This window comes from Diaphorina citri, unplaced genomic scaffold (assembly GCF_000475195.1).
Source record: "Diaphorina citri unplaced genomic scaffold, Diaci psyllid genome assembly version 1.1 scaffold990, whole genome shotgun sequence".
Lineage (NCBI taxonomy): Eukaryota > Metazoa > Arthropoda > Insecta > Hemiptera > Psyllidae > Diaphorina > Diaphorina citri.
The window spans coordinates 52596-74744 of NW_007378421.1; the positions used below are offsets into that span (position 1 = coordinate 52596).

The 22149-nt window shown below is 38.7% G+C and overlaps 2 protein-coding genes and 1 long non-coding RNA gene across 3 annotated transcripts in view; all 3 read right to left on the bottom strand.

The window, feature by feature from the left end:
- Positions 1 to 22149, bottom strand: part of LOC103513587 (dnaJ homolog subfamily A member 1-like) — a 22935-nt gene continuing 786 nt past the window's right edge. The window contains exons 3-9 of the mRNA XM_017445879.1: positions 21922 to 22144; positions 3782 to 4008; positions 3333 to 3478; positions 2629 to 2813; positions 1474 to 1628; positions 388 to 549; positions 1 to 127 (exon numbers count right to left, since the gene is read on the bottom strand). Of these exons, the coding sequence (XP_017301368.1) occupies positions 1 to 127; positions 388 to 549; positions 1474 to 1628; positions 2629 to 2813; positions 3333 to 3478; positions 3782 to 4008; positions 21922 to 22144 (1225 nt within the window). The remainder of the gene's footprint in view (positions 128 to 387; positions 550 to 1473; positions 1629 to 2628; positions 2814 to 3332; positions 3479 to 3781; positions 4009 to 21921; positions 22145 to 22149) is intronic.
- On the bottom strand, positions 8762 to 10686 carry LOC103513586 (dnaJ homolog subfamily A member 2-like). The gene is made up of 2 exons (XM_008478430.2): positions 10557 to 10686; positions 8762 to 9006 (listed from the first exon to the last, which is right to left on the bottom strand). Exons 1-2 carry the CDS (start codon positions 10673 to 10675, stop codon positions 8955 to 8957), a joined length of 171 nt encoding a protein of 56 aa, XP_008476652.1. The 5' UTR covers positions 10676 to 10686; the 3' UTR covers positions 8762 to 8954.
- Positions 12289 to 13140, bottom strand: LOC113469213. Its single transcript, XR_003392699.1, has 2 exons — positions 13003 to 13140; positions 12289 to 12345 (listed from the first exon to the last, which is right to left on the bottom strand). It is a non-coding gene; the product is annotated as an uncharacterized LOC113469213 (long non-coding RNA).

Genomic DNA, 22149 nt, shown 5'->3' on the forward strand with positions numbered 1-22149 from the left:
TTACCTCGGTCCCAAAGACATTTCCAACAGGTGCAACTTGTCCGGCTCAATTTTCGTCGGGAAGTTCACATTAAACGTAATCTGGAGGTTGCCCTTGCTCCTGGCGTTCTTGTAGTGGGGCATGCCCTCATCAAACAGGAAGTTCTTACGTGGACACTTACACCCATATTTATGAACATAATGCTGGCTCTTAAGTTCGTGCTAAGCATAGTCTCAAAGCATTTGATTGGTCAATTTTGACTTGAGACTGATCTAAGAACGATCATTCTTGTTCTTAAATACGAGTGTTAGACTAGTCTAAGTTAGAGATGGATACGAGTGAATACTTTACTCATTAAACTACGGATCGTCACAATATCCGTACGATCCGGATCGCAACAAGAAATATCATCAAACACGGTCCGCGACTCGCCATGTTTGACCACGTGACCCCCGGGTACTTCGATCATGATGACCCTCCCGTCCAGAGTCTTGATGTACCGCTGGAACCCACACAGCGCCTCCACTAGGTCGATGTTCTGGGTCATTTGTAGATTGTTGCCCACGCGTCTGCGAAAAGGTCGAAAAGAATCAGAATAGTGACGTATAGGTGCAATGGAATGAGATTAAACAAAGAAGAAGAAAGAAGAAGAACAAGAAGATTATAGGAGTGAGATGTGAGAACAAGAAATGGACAAGAGGAGAGTTTGTATGGGGTACCCTAATAGATTTAGTCCGAAGACAATGTACCGCTGGAACCCACACAGCGCCTCCACTAGGTCGATGTTCTGGGTCATTTGTAGATTGTTTCCCACGCGTCTGCGAAAAGGTCGAAAAGAATCAGAATAGTGACGTATAGGTGCAATGGAATGAGATTAAACAAAGAAGAAGAAAGAAGGAAGAAGAAGAAGAAGAAGGAGAAGAAGAAGAAGAAGAAGAAGAAGAAGAAGAAGAAGAAGAAGAAGAAGAAGAAGAAGATTATAGGAGTGAGATGTGAGAACAAGAAATGGACAAGAGGAGAGTTTGTATGGGGTACCCTAATAGATTTAGTCCGAAGACTAGCAATGACTTCAATCCAGTGGACCCCTGAAAGAAATAAAGAAGGAGATATTTGATAGAGGGAACTTAAGGGCAGCGGAAGTCTTACCCAAAATCAAAAAGAGAAGGAGGGCAGGATAGGAAAAGCTAGTCGTTCCTTGAACGAACATCATCCGCTTGGAATAAAATCCGTCTCGCGCGGGAATCAATCCCGCGGCCTAGCGCTCACAAAGCAGGCGCGCTACCAACCAAGTTAAACAAGGCTGGCAGGCTCTTAATTTAAATGCAGTCGTTCCTTGAACGAACATCATCCGCTTGGAATAAAATCCGTCTCGGGCGGGAATCAATCTCGCGGCCTAGCGCTCACAAAGCAGGCGCGCTACCAACCAAGTTAAACAAGGCTGGCAGGCTCTTAATTTAAATGTAGGTTTGGATTATGAAGGCACGTGTACTTACTTGAATACAGGGTGGGACTGTTCATGCAGCTGAATAACGATATCTCCCGGCTGTAGTCCCGGTTCCTGGTCTCCTTCCCCGGTGAACAGGATCTTCTGGCCGTGTACCATACCCTTGTCAATGTGAACCTCCAGGATTTTACGCTCTCGAACCGTCTGGGGAAGAATAGAAGAAAAAAGGGCGAAATTATGGCATGAACTTTCGTCTCGCTGGAGGACGTAAAACTGAGACAAAACCAGCCCTGTCAAACCACAGACAATAACACTGGCTCTTTTGAGGGTACCTGAATGGGACTATGGTCAAGTCCGTCTCAGGAAGTAGGGTACAACGACATACTACTTATGTACCTGAATATCCCTCATCAGACCCCTACGACTCGGGGGCCCTGAGCTAGCTCTTTGGCCTTGATGACACCACTTGGTATCCTCTTAATGGGATAGTATATGGACTCACAGCTTTTCTCTAGAATAAACCTGGGTATGCGGACTCTTTAGAGGTGCTGCAGGTGAATTTTGCAGAAATCGAGGAGGTTGAAATATACCAGTGAGGGTACTTCTAAGTTCCATCAAGGCCCTGGGATAGCAGACCTAACAAACCCCTCATTAGACCCCTTCAGTTCGGGGGCCCTGAGCTAGCTCTCTGGCCTAGATGGCACCTCTTGGTATCCTCTTAATGGGATAGTATATGGACTCACAGCAGGTGAATTTTTGGGAGAACTGAGGAGGTTGAAAATATACCAGTCGAAGGGTACCTTCTAGGTTCCATCAGGTCGGGGGGATGCAGGCTCGGCAGGGGAAGAAATACTGGTCCAAAATAGATCTAAGCAGAGTCGCCAGTGTTATATTGCATACTCTCTCGGAGAGGAAGCAACCACCTGTCCGCGTGGGAAAGCCCTGTATGGGCAGGTCCAGAATAGACTGTCACTTACCGGCCCGGATTTGAATGTTGCATTTAATTCTGCGCATTCAACACAGGTACCTACCTACCTACAGGCTATCCTAGGCAAAGATCTTGAAAAATTGATAAGTGTGTAAGTACTTGGTAAGGCGTTAGTTTGACATCTCCACTAATTCAAAATTACAAATGGCAGAAGTGGATTAGTCAAGCTATGACTTTTGACTAGTTGTCACTGTTACATTATCAGCAAAAACTTACCTTTTTACCGGCACAAGTTCGACACTTGTCCTTGGGATTGATGCGTTCGCCCTGACCTTTGCAGTCACTACACACGTGTTGTACTTGCTGTATCATTCCCGGTCCGATCTGTTGCACTTGGACCGTCATGCCACTTCCCTTACACGTCGAACACTTCTCCACGATTTTGCTTTTACCTCCACGACCTGCGAGATGAAAAGTCGGAAATGCTTTAGTTTCTCGAGAAGAAAACGAAAATCCGGCCCGTGTAGGACATAATATTTTTATTGAATGAAGAGAGCGAACTGAAAAAGAAGGGGGAAGAGAAAGAGGACGAAGAAGAAAATCCGGCCCCGAAAAGACCAAAAAGAAAAGGAAGAAGGGAATAAGAAGAAGAAGAAGAAGAAGAAGAAGAAGAAAATCCGGCCCGAAGAACCAAGAATTTTCAATTAATGAATTAAAAAGAAGACGAAGGAAGGAGGAGGAGAATCCGGCCCGAAGAACCAAGAATTTTCAATTAATGAATTAAAAAGAAGACGAAGGAAGGAGGCAAAGAAGAAATCCGGCTCGAAGGACCAAAAAATTTCACTGTATGAATAGTGTTTAAAGAAGGAAATAGATCTTATTTTTAATTTTTTTAATGCTTTATGGCAGGATTCTCACACAGTGAGCTCTTCCACCCAACCAACCTTGAGTCTTCCCTAGACATGTAACAAAAAGCTTACCTTCGCACACAGAACAAATGACGTTTTTCTCGAGTGCCAGTTTTCTGACTGCGCCACTATACAATTCTTCCATGGTAACATACAGGGTGTGTACGACGTCCTTGCCCTTCCGGTTCTTCTGTTGTTGTTGACCACGCCTATGGTACCTGTGGAGGAATCCAGTAGTTCATTTTATGAGGTACACTGTAAACAAACTTCGTGGGTATTTTTACATGAAGTTGGGTTTAGGGATCGTTCGGATTAAGCAATCTGATAGTTACTATAAATACATGTGAATCAAATATGAGGAATTCTTACTTAAAACAGCACCTTTTTGAGCAATGGGCCATTGGAATTCTTCTGGGGTTTTGTTACCTTGAGATCTCTATCTGTCTGTATTGGTCCAATCTTGTGGTCCATATTTACTTTCTATTTTTTTGACACAAGCAGGATTCGAACCCCGGACCTACCTCGCTCCTCCGAAGGGCGACTCGTGTTCGTCCTCATCATCGTCATCGTCATCATCCCCTCCCCTCCTCTTGCCTCCCCCTCCACCGAAGAACATATCGAAAATGTCCATCGGGGATTCGAACCCTCCAAAGCCGCCCTGGTTGATCGCCTCCTCTCCACCTTGGTCGTACACTCGCCGCTTCTCCGGATTGGACAGGACGTCGTACGCCTTGTTGATCTCTTTGAACTGGGGGTAGAAGCGTGGTATTAATATTTCAATGTGATCAAATAATGAACTGCCATAGACCTGAGCTGTTTCCTCCTCAGTCGACACAAACTTGAGCTATTTTAGCTAAAGTTTTAGACGAGGATTCAGCTCTAGGTTCGTTGAGCTTGTGAAAGAATTGTTAGTTGTTAAGTGAGCTGTTTCCTCCTCAGTTGACACAAACTTGAGCTATTTTAGCTAAAGTTTTAGACGAGGATTCAGCTCTAGGTTCGTTGAGCTTGTGAAAGAATTGTTAGTTGTTAGATGAAATAAAATAAAAAAGAACAACAACAACAACAACAAAACCCCATCTAATTGAGAATTGGGTGTACTGGACGTATGATTGTACCAAAACTTTGGGTCCATTAAGTGGTTACCTCTAGTAGGTAGCTTCACACTTGATATTTTTATATGTAACTTGAATCTAGTAAGGCAAGGTTATCAGTCAGGATAAAAGAATTACAAAGTTCTCTCACTCACTTTCTAGCTAGCTATGAATTTGGTAGACAAATCATAAAGTTAGAAGTTAGAGACCATTTTCAGTATTTCATAGGATGGTGTAACCCCAAAAATGATACCTATAATTGTTCTTTTCAGAAGAAATATAACATGGACTTATATTTAAATAGCTCAGAAAGAGATAGGCTGTAAATGGGACAAGGGATTCATTTGAAAATATGAGGGATGGATCAAGAAACACATTCCATCTAATTGAGAATTGGGTGTACTGGACGTATGATTGTACCAAAACTTTGGGTCCATTAAGTAATAATTGAGGGTTTTTACGCAGAAACGACTTGAAACCCATAGAAATAGAAATCTCATCGCATATAAGTCGTTTTTACGTCAAACGCCTCAACGCCTCAAGTAAGAAGCACAGTAGCGCTCTGCCCCGCAAAGTCTTAGGTACAATCCAAATAATGGTAATCTTTTATCCGAAGTAAGTAAGTAGGTACTCTTGTACTTACCGCACTTGAGTCTTACCACTCATAACTGCAGAACCCTCCCCAATTCGAACGAAAGTTTAGCCAACACCTGGGAGCAGCCTAAGACGCGTTTCGTTCTTATTTGAACTCATCAGTTAGACATAGCTCTCAGGTGCTGGCCAAAGAAGAAGAAGTGGCAGTGGGGAGGAACACATTTTTGAAGAAAAGGTGGGGAGCAATCAGGATATACACTCAGGGATTCAAAAGTAACTCAATTTTTTTAACATATTAAGTCAGTAGTAAGTTTCAACTTGATCATCATATCATATGGACTGTATCGCCATACTTAACTCTAAAACAGTTTGTCATATTTTGATGAAATTTAGCTTACATATTCAATGTGTTAAGGCAATTTCACAAGAGATTTTGGGGCCAATCTGTAATTGGGGACCTCTAAAGGAATCCTCCAATTGCTTTGCCATAACTCCTGAATGAAAAGAAATAGGTACATATGTGGAATCTTGAACTCAACAAAGAATTTCGCCAGATTATTTCCACTTTACAGAAATAATTTCACTCAACCTTCCAAGTCTTGATAGCTGTTTAACCCTCTGTGTGAGTTCTACAGTTCACAGAACTACCAGTTAGGTATTTATAAGAATGTAAGTAGTCTAGGTGGCTTAAGTGATTCTACTGTTACATGACATTTTATATTAAATAGGTTATGGCATGCACCGAGGGTTAATTCCGAGGTATTGATGTAACAGCAATACACGTAATTATTCATACATTGAAAACTTGCTTCCCTGCACAATAACATCAATAAATCACACATTGAGTCACACACTCAGAGGTTATTTTTGAATACAGGGTGATCACAAAATATCATAAATATCACATGCTATATAACAGGCCACACAAGTCTCTATGTAGCAGTTGTTTTGTTGTTCCAAAATACTTAGCTAGAGAGATGATGTGTGCCCTCTTACAATGCCCACCACTTGGAGATTGAAAAATAACACCTACAAAATTGTGTACTCCAATCTCATCACTTGTCTTTTTTATGAATGCTAAAGTAGGTATACCTACCTATGTTTTTTTTTTAATATGAATTTAAAGGTGAATAAATAGGGTGATATTCTAATTAATTTTGCTGGAAAAATCTGGCAGTAAATTCAAGATGACATTTTAAGGTTGGTTAAAATTCTAGAAACTCATGTTTGGTTGTCTGTCAAACTTTACTTTTTAAGTAACAGGCCAATAAAATAAGTACTTTCATCATGACAAAATTATATAAACAGGCCACACAAGTCTTTAGGTAGCAGTTGTTTTGTTGTTCCAAAATACTTAAGTAGCTAGAGAGATGATGTGTGCCCTCTTACAATGCCCACTACTTGGGGATTGAAAAATAACACCTACAAAATTGTGTACTCCAATCTCATCACTTGTCTTTTTTATAAATGCTAAAGTAGGTATACCTACCTATGTTTTTTTTTTTTTAATATGAATTTAAAGGTGAATAAATAGGGTGATATTCTAATTCATTTTGCTGGAAAAATCTGGCAGTAAATTCAAGATGACATTTTAAGGTTAAAATTTTAGAAACTCATGTTTGGTTGTCTGTCAAACTTTACTTTTTAAGTAACAGGCCAATAAAATAAGTACTTTCATCATGACAAAATTATATTGTTTATAACCAAAAATGTTATTGTTGCAGATTTCCCCATAAGTTTTCTAATAAGAATATCAGAACATCACATGAAATGAAGAGATAGAAATCAAAACCCACTCAAATATCAGCCCAACCAAAAAAGGTCTGATAATGAGAATTCAATTAGTCATAGGTATAACTGTGTTACGATTTGATATGTAGTAAACCTAACAGCAAAACATTGAGTACATGGGTATGTTTTACTCAATAGGTACTTGGGATGATTTAAAGCACCAAGAGAAAACAGTTGAAGTTACGATGTTACCTGTTCTAGAACAGATTTACTAGTATATATAATAAGTACTTCAATTTAAGCCAAAGATAAAGAAATCTTTTAAGTAGGAGACAGGAAGATTAGGCTATCTTCATTTTGGAGCAGCTAAACAAGGTCTTTTGTAAACATTATGTATTCTATTATGTTGTTTCACCCATAAAATACACGAGACCTTGTTTAGACTGCTGGGGTAAAGGATCTTCTTAGTCTCATTCGAGAAGGATAGACAAGGTATATTCTAATTCCTGTACTCTAATAATTATAACTAGCCTGCAGGAGCTGACTAAGAGTTAGATAAGCTGACTAAGAAAAAAAAAAAAAAAAAAAAAAAAAAAAAAGTTAAACTATGTGCAATAACATACAGAGACTGAGTTATGCTCTTTTTAAAACATGAAAATGGATACACATAAACATGGAAACTGTCCAGTGCATTTTAGAACTAAAAATACAGATTCAAGTTAAACCATGTGCAATAACATACAGAGACTGAGTTATGCTCTTTTTAAAACATGAAAATGGATACACATAAACATGGAAACAGCTCTACTAAGTTTGCAATTTCACTACACACACCTTATCTTACTAAAGGGGATTTCCCACTGATATTTTTAATCTATATCCAGAAAAATAAAAATTCCACATCTTATGTCCAGGAATATGATGTGGATTGAAAAGGGTAAAGTTCAGAGAAGTCCTTTCCCCACCCCTTCCTTGGTTTATCTTTAAAATAGGATATATCATTCCAGACTTATCGAAAAAATTCCGTTCTCAGTGTTTACTTAATTGTTTCTTTTGTGATCTAAGACGTCAGTAAAATTCACTTGGCTAACTAGTATGGTTTTGTCTTCAGATCGATTTTTGTTCAGTAGTCCTAGGAGGACATGAAACTTTGTAGAGCTCTTACTTATAGCCCAAAAAATAAAGCCTGCTCAGAATCTTGTATGGTTTTGTCTCCAGATCGATTTTTGTTCAGTAGTCCTAGGAGGACATGAAACTTTGTAGAGCTCTTACTTATAGCCCAAAAAATAAAGCCTGCTCAGAAAAATTGAAAGACATTTCCTAAAATAAGTCGGGGTGAAAGGGTCAAGACAGTAGATTTATAAAAACTCCGCAAAAAATCAGTCAACTTACCTTCACACTTATCACAGATGACGTTCTTCTCGAGCTGCAACTTCTTGACCGTTCCCCGATACAAGTCCTCCAGTGACACCGTCAACAAGATAAGTTCGCACGGTGCGGTTTTCCTTTCACGTCGAAAAAATTGTTAAAATTGGCGCTAAAATTTAAACTTTCAAACGGAAGTAGAAGTAGTGCTAAAATTAAATTTGAAATTTTGAACGGCCTATTTTTGATTGGATTAACCATAACGTCCACGTCCAACCAAGGTGGTTCAAGTCTCCAAAATTTTTCCGGGACATGAATTCTTGGTGCATTTTCGTGAAAATCTTTACGTAACGTGCCTTTTGATTTCTCGAAAGAGATAGAAGCTTTACCTACTATCATGGGATTCGTATGCCCTTTAAGATATTTTATTCTGAAAGATAGGTAAGTACCTACGTACCTATCTAGGTACCAAAAACTCTTCAGTTATTCCATTCTACCTTAAGTACCTAGGTAATTACTTGAAATTGAAACCCAAATCTAACCTTTATTTTGTCTTTATACAGCAGGCAGCTTTTGTTACAGTACCTGAGTACCTAGGTACATCCTCAATAGAACTCTGTAGATTTAGATAGTGTGTATTTAACTGTAACACCCTTTTGTAACTTTGCAGATGGTAGTTTAATACCTACTGAGGGCAAGATAAATAAATATTTGGGTCAATTCAGGCACATTTTGAACAGTCTACTGAGTGCTTTTTATTATTATTAATAAAAGGTACTGAAGGCAAGACAAAATAAATAGTTGGGCACATTTTGAATAGAGGTTGTTGAGATCCAAGAGAACACTAGAGAGGTCGTCAGACTCGTAAGTGAAGTCAGCTCATGACAAGCGAGGCCATGTGACCTAGCCTCGGTTAGTGCAGCCTCACTTCAGTAGGGTCGCCTTCTGGGACATCTATCTTTTTCCTGAAACAAGTGAGAAAAGAGGGAAACACGGTGAATCCATTGTTTTATCCACCCAATGTTTTAAAAGAGCATAGCGAATAACATCTTTGGAAATTGAGAAAGGATCAAACACTTGAATAAAAATTTGACGCAGTGGCAGTGGGAAGGAACACATTTTTGAAGAAGAGGTGGGGGAGCAATCAGGATGTACACTCAGGGATTCAAAAGTAACTCAATTTTTTTAACATATTAAGTCAGTAGGTAGTAAGTTTCAACTTGATCATCATATCATATGGACTGAATCGCCATACTTATCTCTAAAACAGTTTGTCTAATTTTGATGAAATTTAGCTTACATATTCAATGTGTTAAGGCATTTTCACAATAGATTTTGGGGCCAATCTGTAATTGGGGACCTCTACAGGAATCCTCCAATTGCTTTACCATAACTCCTGAATGAAAAGAAATAGGTACATATGTGGAATCTTGAACTCAACAAAGAATTTCGCCAGATTATTTCCACTTTACAGAAATAATTTCACTCAACCTTCCAAGTCTTGATAGCTGTTTAACCCTCTGTGTGAGTTCTACAGTTCACAGAACTACCAGTTAGGTATTTATAAGAATGTAAGTAGTCTAGGTGGCCTAAGTGATTCTACTGTTACATGACATTTTATATTAAATAGGTCATGGCATGCACCGAGGGTTAATTCCAAGGTATTGATGTAACAGCAATACACATAATTATTCATACATTGAAAACTTGCTTCCCTGCACAATAACATCAATAAATCACACATTGAGTCACACACTCAGAGGTTATTTTTGATCATTACTTTCCTTCCTATAGGTCTATATAGGATGAGGAAAGTGAAAAGGAATTGACGAATTTCGGATCTGGATTCTGGAGGTTTGTGGTTCGAGTCCAAGCCACGTCATAAATTTTATCGATCAACCTAGATTGTTTAGTAGTCAGACTTACTCATTGGCCAATACCCATGCTATAGAAATATGCAGAGATGGTATTGGTATAAGTAGGGCCATAGGCTATAATAAACACCCTATGTCATTGCGACCTGTTTATCCCAACTTCCCAACTTAGGTACCTCATAGATTCGTATGAGCTTAAGGTTGTGATTATGTACCGGGTTGGGTTGAGACAGGATATTGTTTATACAGTTTGGCATGTGAGTATAGTAACTTAAAAACAAGGTTAGTTTACCAACCTTGCCTATCTCAACTCGGTACATAACCACGACCTAACTCATCCCTTATGGCAGCGATCATTGCGACCTGGTTATCCCAACTTCCCAACTTAGGTACCTCGTAGATTTCGTAGATTCGTATGAGCTTAAGGTTGTGATTATGTACCGGGTTGGGTTGAGACAGGACTAGGTGAGACAGGATATTGTTTATACAGTTTGGCATGTGAGTAGTAACTTAAAAACAAGGTTAGTTTACCAACCTTGCCTATCTCAACTCGGTACATAACCACGACCTAACTCATCCCTTATGGCAGCGGCCCCTACACCTAAGCCTCAGAGTGGGCTTTTTGTGTACAATTTACTTACCTCGGTCCCAAAGACATTTCCAACAGGTGCAACTTGTCCGGCTCGATTTTCGTCGGGAAGTTCACATTAAACGTAATCTGGAGGTTGCCCTTGCTCCTGGCGTTCTTGTAGTGGGGCATGCCCTCATCAAACAGAACCGGGGAACTGAGCTGAGAGTTCTATAAAAAGGTCCTAATGTGATTGCTTCCCCGAAGGAGAACATTGCGTTGTCCTTGTTGTCCTGGAAGTTCTTACGTGGACACTTAGACTAGTCTAAGTGGTACCATACTGAGGTATTCTGGTAACACAGTCCATTAAATAAAAAATACCCTGATAAAAATATATTTTTGCTTCAAATAAATGAACAAAACACAAACACTATGGTAGTTTTGGCATCTCCCCTAATTTAGTACGAGATTTGAAGACTAGTCTAAGTGGTACCATAGATAGACCATACTGAGGTATTCTGGTAACACAGTCCATTAAATAAAAAATACCCTAATAAAAATATATTTTTGCTTCAAATAAATGAACAAAACACAAACACTATGGTAGTTTTGGCATCTCCCCTAATTTAGTACGAGATTTGGTGGAGATGCCTAGACTACCACTCTGCTCTAGTAATAAAACTCTCTTATGTAGGTACAATGCACACTAGTGGAACACGTTTCATATGTAGCGAATTTCATGAAACTCGGTTTAGGCAGTGTTCACTGCTCTGTGTTAACCTTATGTACGGGTTTAGTGAAACGCGTTTCACTTGTGTGCATTTTACCTGAGAGTTTTATTACTAGAGCAGAGTGGTAGTCTAGGCATCTCCACCAAATCTCGTACTAAATTAGTGGAGATGCCAATTAACAATAGCTGTACATATTCTTCTCTCAAATTTCTATCCTAAAACCATAATTTAATGCATCTAAATTTTTAATTTTCATAGGAATATGGTGAAATTCGCAGGGTAGGTCCTGTGATCACATAGGTTAAGACACATCGATTATAGCGGACATCACACTCACACTCAAGCCATAGCTCCCAATAATAAAGCCGAAACGTCAATCTTTTTCTCTATCATAGATACTTTACCATGGTAGTTTTGACATCTCCACTAGTTTTGTATGCGATTTGGTGAAGATGCCTAAACTAGTCGAGTGGATTAGAACACATTACATGCCTTCAGGTACACTCCATATTTGTCAAGGGTCTAGGTTTTCCTTGCCCTTGGCATCAAATTTGAAGAAACCATTTACTGATCAAGCAATGTGCGAGTAGACAGCAATAATTCTGATTTCCATGTTTGATTTGAACACTTAAAATGTCTTCTGATAATTACTCTGTGATTACACCGGTGTACGGGTAATAGCTCTGTTTGCTTTATGATTTATTTGGGAAGAATGGGCGAGATTGATTAGTCTTCGTCACATTGTCAATTTTCGACAGGAATATGGAATCGGCGACTTTGAATTGAGCAGTGTGGAATTTGATTAGGTTTGTTCATAGGTTCGTAATCCTTAGGACAGTTGCCCCCACACCAAAGCCTCAGAGTGGGCTTTTTGTGTTTGGAGTTCAGCAATTAGGTTTGTTTAATTCTGATGGTATTTTCATGATTTATTTGGGAAGAATGGGCGAGATTGATTAGTCTTCGTCACATTGTCAATTTTCGACAGGAACATGGAATTGGCGACTTTGAATTGAGCAGTGTGGAATTTGATTAGGTTTGTTCATAGGTTCGTACAAGCTTAATCCTTGGGACAGTTGCCACTTCCCTTACACGTCGAACACTTCTCCACGATTTTGCTTTTACCTCCACGACCTGCGAGATGAAAAGTCGGAAATGCTTTAGTTTCTCGAGAAGAAAACGAAAATCCGGCCCGTGTAGGACATAATATTTTTATTGAATGAAGAGAGCGAACTGAAAAAGAAGGGGGAAGAGAAAGAGGACGAAGAAGCAAATTACCTGAATGCAAGCAGTGAAAGAAAACAAGTAGGTAATTGAATGAGAGGAAGGATTCTTTTTCTGAACCAATGTGAGGTAAACCTTAAGTCCAGTGCACATTAAAAACTAAAAATACAGATTCAAGTTAAACTATGTGCAATAACATACAGAGACTGAGTTATGCTCTTTTTAAAACATGAAAATGGATACACATAAACATGGAAACTGAAAAGATCAAAAAGAAAAGGAAGAAGGGAATAAGAAGAAGAAGAAAATCCGGCCCGAAGAACCAAGAATTTTCAATTAATGAATTAAAAAGAAGACGAAGGAAGGAGGAGGAGAAGGAGAAGAAGGAGGCAAAGAAGAAATCCGGCTCGAAGGACCAAAAAATTTCACTGTATGAATAGTGTTTAAAAAGGAAATAGATCTTATACCTATTTATTTTTTTAATGCTTTATGGCAGGATTCTCACACAGTGAGCTCTTCCACCCAACAAACCTTGAGTCTTCCCTAGACATGTAACAAAAAGCTTACCTTCGCACACAGAACAAATGACGTTCTTCTCGAGTGCCAGTTTCCTGACTGCGCCACTATACAACTCTTCCATGGTAACATACAGGGTGTGTACGACGTCCTTGCCCTTCCGGTTCTTCTGTTGCTGTTGACCACGCCTATGGTACCTGTGGAGGAATCCAGTAGTTCATTTTATGAGATACACTGTAAACAAACTTCGTGGGTATTTTTACATGAAGTTGGGTTTAGGGCTCATTCTGATTAAGCAATCTGATAGTTACTATAAATACATGTGAATCAAATATGAGGAATTCTTACTTAAAACAGCACCTTTTTGAGCAATGGGCTGACTGACATGGAATTGGCGACTTTGAATTGAGCAGTGTGGAATTTGATTAGGTTTGTTCATAGGTTCGTACAAGCTTAATCCTTGGGACAGTTGCCCCCACACCAAAGCCTCAGAGTGGGCTTTTTGTGTTTGGAGTTCAGCAATTAGGTTTGTTTAGTTCTGATGGTATTTTTGGGGTAAATGGACCATTTTAGGGGAAGTTTGCTCTTACAATTTTTTCTCTATCTCTTATACCTAGGTTTTCGTAAACAAATTTTATTGGACATATATACGCCAACGCCATGTGATGCCATATTTCCGTTTACCTATATGTAAAGATCTTTTTGGGGTAAATGGACCATTTTAGGGGAAGTTTGCTCTTACAATTTTTTCTCTATCTCTTATACCTACCTAGGTTTTCGTAAACAAATTTTATTGGACATATATACGCCAACGCCATGTGATGCCATATTTCCGTTTACCTATATGTAAAGATTTCCGATTGATGTAGGAACATTTTTTGAGCAACATTAAAATTCTCATTAAGATAGGTAATCGAGTTTACTTAAATGGATTTTGTTCCAGCTTTTAACTGCTTCCAGAGGTCAATGGTGTTGACTCTGAAGGTTCAAACCCCGAAATAAGTCAACTTTTCTGACCCCGGACTGGCATGGATATAATATTTGTACCTATGTACTCAGACAATGCCTACAGGAGGTTTCCCAAAAGTTGAAGTTGGAAAATTTCAAGACAAGTCCCATTTTCAGTATTTATGACTAGCTACTCTAGCTAGAGTTCAGCAAGCCAGCTAGTTTTGCTCCAGTTATATGAGCATCAGATCTATTGAAAACTTCATCACGACCATGGATTGAATTATTCAGGTCGTGCTGCAGTCTAGCGGTGAAAAAAGCAAGTCCCCTGAATGCAGCTGCATTCAAGGACGAACATCGCGTCTGTATTTACGCCTTGAAGGTATGTACTCAGACAATGCCTACAGTCGGTTTCCCAAAAGTTGAAGTTGGAAAATTTCAAGACAAGTCCCATTTTCAGTATTTATGACTAGCTACTCTAGCTAAAGTTCAGCAAGCCAGCTAGTTTTGCTCCAGTTATATGAGCAGATCTATTGAAAACTTCATCACGACCATGGATTGAATTATTCAGGTTGTGCTGCAGTCTAGCGGTGAAAAAAGCAAGTCCCCTGAATGCAGCTGCATTCAAGGACGAACATCGCGTCTGTATTTACGCCTTGAAGTGCTCAAGATTTTAGTTTCAGAGGTGCATCATGGACCCGTATGTGTTATTTTAACAACTTACCTACCTACCTATAATTTTTTTCAAAAAATATCAGTTGTGTTTTTTCAGATAATGTTTTTGTCTTTTTTAGCTTAAACAATAAAATTTTCGATGGAAATACTTTGTAAAAGAGATAATAGTTTATTGACGTTTTCTTAAAATAGGTAATTTTAGCTTAAACAATAAAATTTTCGATGGAAATACTTTGTAAAAGAGATAATAGTTTATTGACGTTTTCTTAAAATAGGTAATTTATTTACCTAGAAACAAGTTTTAATTCTCAAGTTTATCCCGGGATAGATTTGCGTGTCTTTTCCTTTTAAAAAATATTTGTTATTTCATTCATTTATGTTTTAATACTTTCAATTTCACTATACTTTATCTGTAAATTTCTTATTTCCATAGATGTATTTGTAAAAATAAATTTTCAATTCTGTTCTAATTTTACTGTTGAAAATTAATGTTTTCTTACTGAAAAGTAAATTTTGTTCTCTTTAACCTATTACTTTGTGTTGTTTATTTTGTTATAAAATATTTATTTCCTACCTGTGATATAATATAAATTTAGAATATAAGTAAATCATACCTTAAGGTGTATGACAAAAAAGTTGGTTAGATATTGATACATATAGATAGTTTTTTTTCTGAAAAAAGTGTTTGATTTTTGTTTACTTGGTTGTATATTTGTGTTGGTAAAAGTGTCATTTGTTTGTACTTTTTGAATTGGATTACTCTTTCTATGTTACTTTTGGATTTATCAATTTCGGATATTCTATATGAGGGATTATAGAAATGCAGGTATGCCTATAAGAAACTAGTTAAGATAGGAAATTGTTATAGGTTACCTCTAGTAGGTAGCTTCACAGTTGATATTTTTATATGTAACTTGAATCTAGTAAGGCAAGGTTATCAGTCAGGGTAAAAGAATTACAAAGTTCTCTCACTCACTTTTTAGCTAGCTATGAATTTGATAGACAAATCATAAAGTTAGAGACCATTTTCAGTATTTCATAGGATGGTGTAACCCCAAAAATGATACCTATAATTGTTTTCAGAAGAAATATAACATGGATTTATATTTAAATAGCTCAGAAAGAGATAGGCTGTAAATGGGACAAGGGATTCATTTGAAAATATGAGGGATGGATCAAGAAACACATTGGGAAAGAGTTTATAGATACAGTGGTTATTTCTTTTCACCACATATTCAGCTTAGGGGACCAACAGAAGAGAATAATATTGTTTTTAATTAGGTACATTGAATCAATCTAGAATAGGTGATGTCATAAATCTCTTGCTCTACCAAAAAAATTGACCTCATTGCTTCTTGTACAATTACTTCTCCCTTTTATGACTACTCATAATTAGCCCATAAAACAAACAAGTTGAGGACTGAAAGACCATTTTTTAATGCCTTGTTTTATTGACAGATTATGGAAGAGGCAGAGGCCCTAAGAAACAATGTAGAGGTAGTATATTCTACCCTTGGCGTAATTACTTCTCCCTTTTATGACTACTCATAATTAGCCCACAAAACAAACAAGTTGAGGACTGAAAGACCCTTTTTTAATGCCTTGTTTTATTGACAGATTATGGAAGAGGCAGAGGCCCTAAGAAACAATGTAGAGGTAGTATATTCTACCCTTGGCGCTTATTGTTTAATTATTTTGAATCATATGTGTACCAATGAAGAAAAAAAGAAAGGGAAAGAACTATATCTTTTATTATCTGGCAATCTATTTTTTTACAATGTACCTTTTCTTTATTTATGAGAACATAAATGATTTGAGGGTGGCCAGAGAAGTCAAGAAATTGTGTTGAGAAAATCAGGATAGTAATAGAATAGAACACTACCTTTAATTTCGAGTTTTGTATCCTTATTTTTATTTCCTATTGTTGGGATTTTTATTTCTCCTTTTGATTTTGAACCTTTTTATCAATCAATTTGTTATGCACATATTGTTTTCTATTTCTTTTCAACCTCAATTGAAAGGAATTCCTCGTAAGAGTTAAAAAATCTGGATTTGGTTCTACTTTTGTATCTTGGGTGAATCCTATATTCGGTTAGATTAGGTACTTACCATTTCGTTATGACATCGACAGCTGTGAGTGCAGTTCCATTAAATTAATTGTCAATATCTTTGGCTTTCTGTTCTAGACTTCAAATATTTCTTCCTTGCTCCTGTTCTTGTCATCTTCTGCTTCGAGCAACTCTGTGTCACCTCCATCATCTTCAGATAACATAGGAGGCATGCATTCTTCAACATTCAATATCCTATCTTCACATCACAATGGAGGCTTCAAATCCAAACCTCAGGTTGCCATCCATTTCAGCAGGATATCCCTGCACTAGTAATAGAAATCAGCCTGTATACAATCAAAGTCAACACTTACATCCCTGCCCGTGCAACACAATCTTCAACTGCAGCCGAGTGGCACCCGGGTATTATCCCAGCAAATCCCCGCTCATCAGATTTTGTCTGGACATTCTCTACCACCTCAGTTTGCCCAGCCAGTTTTATCTGTGACACGGAACGTCACCCATTTACCTGGGAAACCGTTAGTACCCAGTGGAGACTCTCAGCAGCAAACTTTGCCCAAAGTTGAACCACTGCTTGGCGCGTCACATCAGTTATTGTCAGGACAAATCTGTCAAGTCCTTCCTAACGGTCAAAAAATCATTACAAATCAGCCGCTTTCTATCTCGGCGCAAAACGTCGGTCTCGCAACTCACGTGACATCGGTGGATAGTGATAACGGTCAGTCGTCGGAGGAACGGTCGGTCGAATCTGAAAGTGCTCCGTCCAAAATCAGGGTGGTTCCGTACGGTAAAGTTCTGAAAGAGTCGAACTTAGGGGCCACGGTCAAAAGTGAACAGAGTGAAAAGTCGTCGACTAGTGAAACCGCGAGTGCTTCTGGAAAACCGTTCATTCGAGTGCCGTTACAATGGAAACGGCTCATCGCAAACAACATGGTCATCTATGTTAGGTAAGTTACCAGCATCATAATTTAACATTTCGCTAAATTTTGCTTTTAGAATAATCATGTGCCACCCAATATCCCTCTTTATATTCCTCTCTTTACTTCTAGTCCATCCATCCATAACTTCCTAATCTATTTCTAAATTTCCCTTCAGTGAAACACGCTGCTGAGGTAAGTACCCACCACTCTTACTACTTAATCTTCTCAGTATAAATTTTGCGCCCGAACATACTTCACAGTAGATTGACCGCATGCCTTGGGTCACGTGATAGCTCAGGCTCCCAAGGTGGCCTCACGTCAGTGTGATCTATTGTAAACCTTGACATTGGAGGAACCATGACTAACATCACCAATCATCCTGCCAGTCGAGGTTTTCGGTAATGACTTAACCAAATTAGAGTGGCAAATACGTAAGACTAACTAAATATGTTTGAAGGCGAAGGATATAGCACACGGTCTCAGTATCAGGGTCTTTAACAGAAGGGTCCAACCGGTTCCATTTCGTAGATTCGTAGAAGCTCAACCCATCCTTTATACGCTCTTTGCAACTACACCTAAGCCTCTGAGTGGGCTTTTTGTGCATGAAGGTGAGGGAAATGTTTCGCATCACCGCGCACCACTGAATCATACCTGGCGAAGCAGTGGGAAGCGAACCTTATAGTATTCATACTGTCTGCAAATGCTTCAATTACGTGTGTTTCTCAATTATCATAATCTCTCTTCTACCTATTTCTCGAAGAAGTGCTTTATACGTACTTAGATACCAAAACAAATACATAAAATTTATAATTTTCAAGAACACAAGTACTCTTACGTACATAATTACATGGAAACTAGACACAAAAAATAAATATGCATATCAAGTACTTATGAGTGCATAGACAATAGACACGAAAAACAAATATAGTTTTTTTCCAACCAACCTATTCAAGTAAACCAAGCGAAGATGATGTGCGGTCTTGGAAAATATTTGCACCGCGCCTCTCGCCTGTAAAAAAAAACTGAAACGTCAAGATTTATTGTTCCCGTAATTTGAATGAACAAATTTGATTTATTAGCGGTAATGAGTCACTAATTCCTTATGAATCACCGGAGTAGAAATACGGCGTATTTAACCGAGTTTCAATTTCAACCCATTGAAACTGCACAATGGGATACTGACACTGTCTCATTAAATGGGACTTTTCTATTTGTATTTGGCCATTGACTGTCCAACTTTGGTGCCTTTGCCGAACCCCTAACCTTAATATCCAGATACTTAAAATTGGCGGTGTAGATTCTCAAGAAAAGATGGTGTAGTGTGTCCATCTTTGGTGTGTGTAATTTCTCAAGAACGATTTTGTGGTGACACTCAATCTTCCGCGGGGCCATCAATGAATTAGGTATCCACCAAAAAGATCTGGAAGATTTGATTTGACTGTCAACGACAAATATGAAAAATATGTAGGCATAAAATCGTCAACACCTATCAAAATCTTGTATTTTTAAGAAAAAAATGACACGTAACAGAGGAAACGGGTGTCTATTGGAAACAAAAGGGGTGTTTCCAACCGGAGGGCTTAGGGGTTAAAGCCCCTAACGATGCCCCGTCAAGGGGTTGAATAAACTCTTTTGTTTTTGTGAAATGGCAGTCTGAGCAAATGAATACATAATGGTGAAATAATAATGTACTGAAAATATGAACAGTCGAGCTTTTCCTAGTCCCCTTCTGGTCTGCCTTTTGTATATCTTCACTCATCTGTCTGCCATTATAAATGCTGGTAAAAAATTGAAGTTAGCGAAAATATGATCCCGCTATTTCAATAAGTGCAGATACTGCAGATAGTAAGTGGTACTTTCCATACAAAGATTTCGTTATTTCGCTGGATTAATAAGTAAAGACAAAGTATACCATGCTGATTTAACAAACAGAATGAAATCATCTTTCAAGAGGAGAAGAGAATGGAATAGTTACTTGGTTAAACGTTACCCGAATAGAATAGACTAATTGGAAGCTAAGCACATTACGGAATGTACCATAATTGGCCATAAGGTACGACCTTATACGGGCAAAGAATGGTGCTACTTATCTCCACATTGTAACTATAACATTGTATAACTCGTATTTTAGGGGGTAGCTCCGAGTTGCGTCCCGAGTGACAAATCCAATTTGCGTCCCTGATCTGAAATTTATCATTCTACTTGCGTTGAGTATGTATCTCGCACTCAAGACGGATGACCTTTTTTTCTATCCCAAGTGACAAATTCAAATCCCGTATCTCCAACTTGCGTCCCTAAAATCTGAAAGCTATCATCCGAGTTGCGTCCCTGGGTTGGAAAACTCAGTAACCGTGGACGTAAGTCGGATGACCTTTTTTACACAAATCAGACCATTTTGGGTTCGCGGACCCAAATGGTGATCGTCCATATTAGGTGCCCGTATTTTGTCACCATGGTGACATCATTGGTGACTCAAGACAAATTCAAATCCCGTATCTCCAACTTGCGTCCCTAATCTGAATTCTGAAAGCTATCATCCGAGTTGCGTCCCTGAGTTGGAAAACTCAGTAACCGCGGACGCAAGTCGGATGACCTTTTTTACACAAATCGGACCATTTTGGGTTCGCGGACCCAAATGGTGATCGTCCATATTAGGTGCCCGTATTTTGTCACCATGGTGACATCATTGGTGACTCAAGTCTTCCATAGAATCCACACAGTTCAAATAGAAAGTCCAGAGCTACCTTGAACGGTTTTTATTGAGGATTATAATTTATGCTTCGAGGTAATATCTGAGGAATTCGTCGCTATGTGTCACCGAGCCAGGGTCAGAGCTTTGTGAGCTGCTGAGATGGAGGGTCATGAGTTCAGACTTCGGATGCCCTTGAATCATTTACAGAGAATTATAATCGGGCTAATCGTAAATGCTTGTCACAAATGACGTTCCCCACTTGAATATAACTCGATTTTATAAATTGGACTCATACCACCAACTTCCAGATCTGAAGTCCACCGTCAAAATGTCACAAATGATGTTCTCCCACTCTGATACACCATGATTTCATGACTTGACTTGGACTTGAAACACCAAACTCCAGATTCTCAGTCCGCTGAGTCCACCGTGCTAACCACTGCACAAGTGAGGATGGTTCTTTGAATCATTCATTGTGATTTGTACCTATCCACCACATTATGCTAATGGATGATTTTAATACATCATTAAGTAATCATCATTTTGAACCTTTTTGAGTAGGAAGGTTGTGTAGACGCTTTCCGGAAGATGATGAATAGACGAACCTTTGTCGTTCTCTCTCCTGGGACCTTTACCCTATTTTCGGTTTTATGGTTAATGGTTACCAAAGTACAAAGTAACCACCGATATTGATAGATACTTAATAGGTTTTTGATAGTAATCTTTAGCCACTACAGTTATGAAATAGGTAACTACAAAACTTATTACCTTTATATGATACCTGTAGTTACCTATTTCATAACTTTATAACCTAGGATGTAAGATGTCTAATAATATAAACATATTTAATAATAATTTAGCCACTAGATTATTGACTTGTCTTAAGACTATACTATACATAGGGGATACTTTACTTGCGTATGTGTTTGTCGATCTCGGCATTTAGTGTACCTACCTATCTAGATACATATATCTAATTAAAATCTTAAGATGATATGAAAGTAATCTACCTCGTTTATCTAATATTGTTTTTAATTAGGTACATTGAATCAATCTAGAATAGGTGATGTCATAAATCTCTTGCTCTACCAAAAAAATTGACCTAACCCCATCTAATTGAGAATTGGGTGTACTGGACGTATGATTGTACCAGAACTTTGGGTCCATTAAGTAATAATTGAGGGTTTTTACGCAGAAACGACTTGAAACCCATAGAAATAGAAATCTCATCGCATATAAATCGTTTTTACGTCAAACGCCTCAACGCCTCAACTAAGAAGCACAGTAGCGCTCTGCCCCGCAAAGTCTTAGGTACAATCCAAATAATGGTAATCTTTTATCCGAAGTAAGTAAGTACTCTTGTACTTACCGCACTTGAGTATTACCACTCATAACTGCAGAACCCTCCCCAATTCGAACGAAAGTTTTTACTACCTTCTGATATACGGGGAACCATTAAATACAAAAGCATGGTCTTTTTGTACTTACCGCACTTGAGTCTTACCACCCATAACTGCAGAACCCTCCCCAATTCGAACGAAAGTTTTTACTACCTTCTGATATACGGGGAACCATTAAATACAAAAGCATGGTCTTGTTTTTACTACCTTCTGATATACGGGGAACCATTAAATACAAAAGCATGGTCTTTAGTGTGGCCACCTACCTTATCTTCATTCTTCGGGTCGCGGTCCGGATGGTACTTCCTGGCCATAGTTCGGTACGCCTTCTTCAGCTCGTCATCGCTACAGCCCGGCTTCACACCGAGCAGATCGTAGTACGCGGTGTCCTTGGAGGTTTTCCGCTGCCCGCCGGCCCCGCCTTGTTGCGCCCCTCCAAAGCCGCCAAAGTCGAACCCGCCGAAGTCGAAAAACCCGGACACGATGTTCCTGGG

What these genes read in the sequence shown, in the direction of transcription:
- LOC103513586 (XM_008478430.2), bottom strand. Translation starts at nt 10,675, where the DNA reads ATGCCCCACTACAAGAACGCCAGGAGCAAGGGCAACCTCCAGATTACG. An exon ending in GAAATGTCTTTGGGACCGAG is followed by an intron (nt 9,007 to 10,556) that starts GTAAGTAAATTG and finishes CACTTGTTTCAG; the next exon opens with GAAAAAGATAGATGTCCCAG.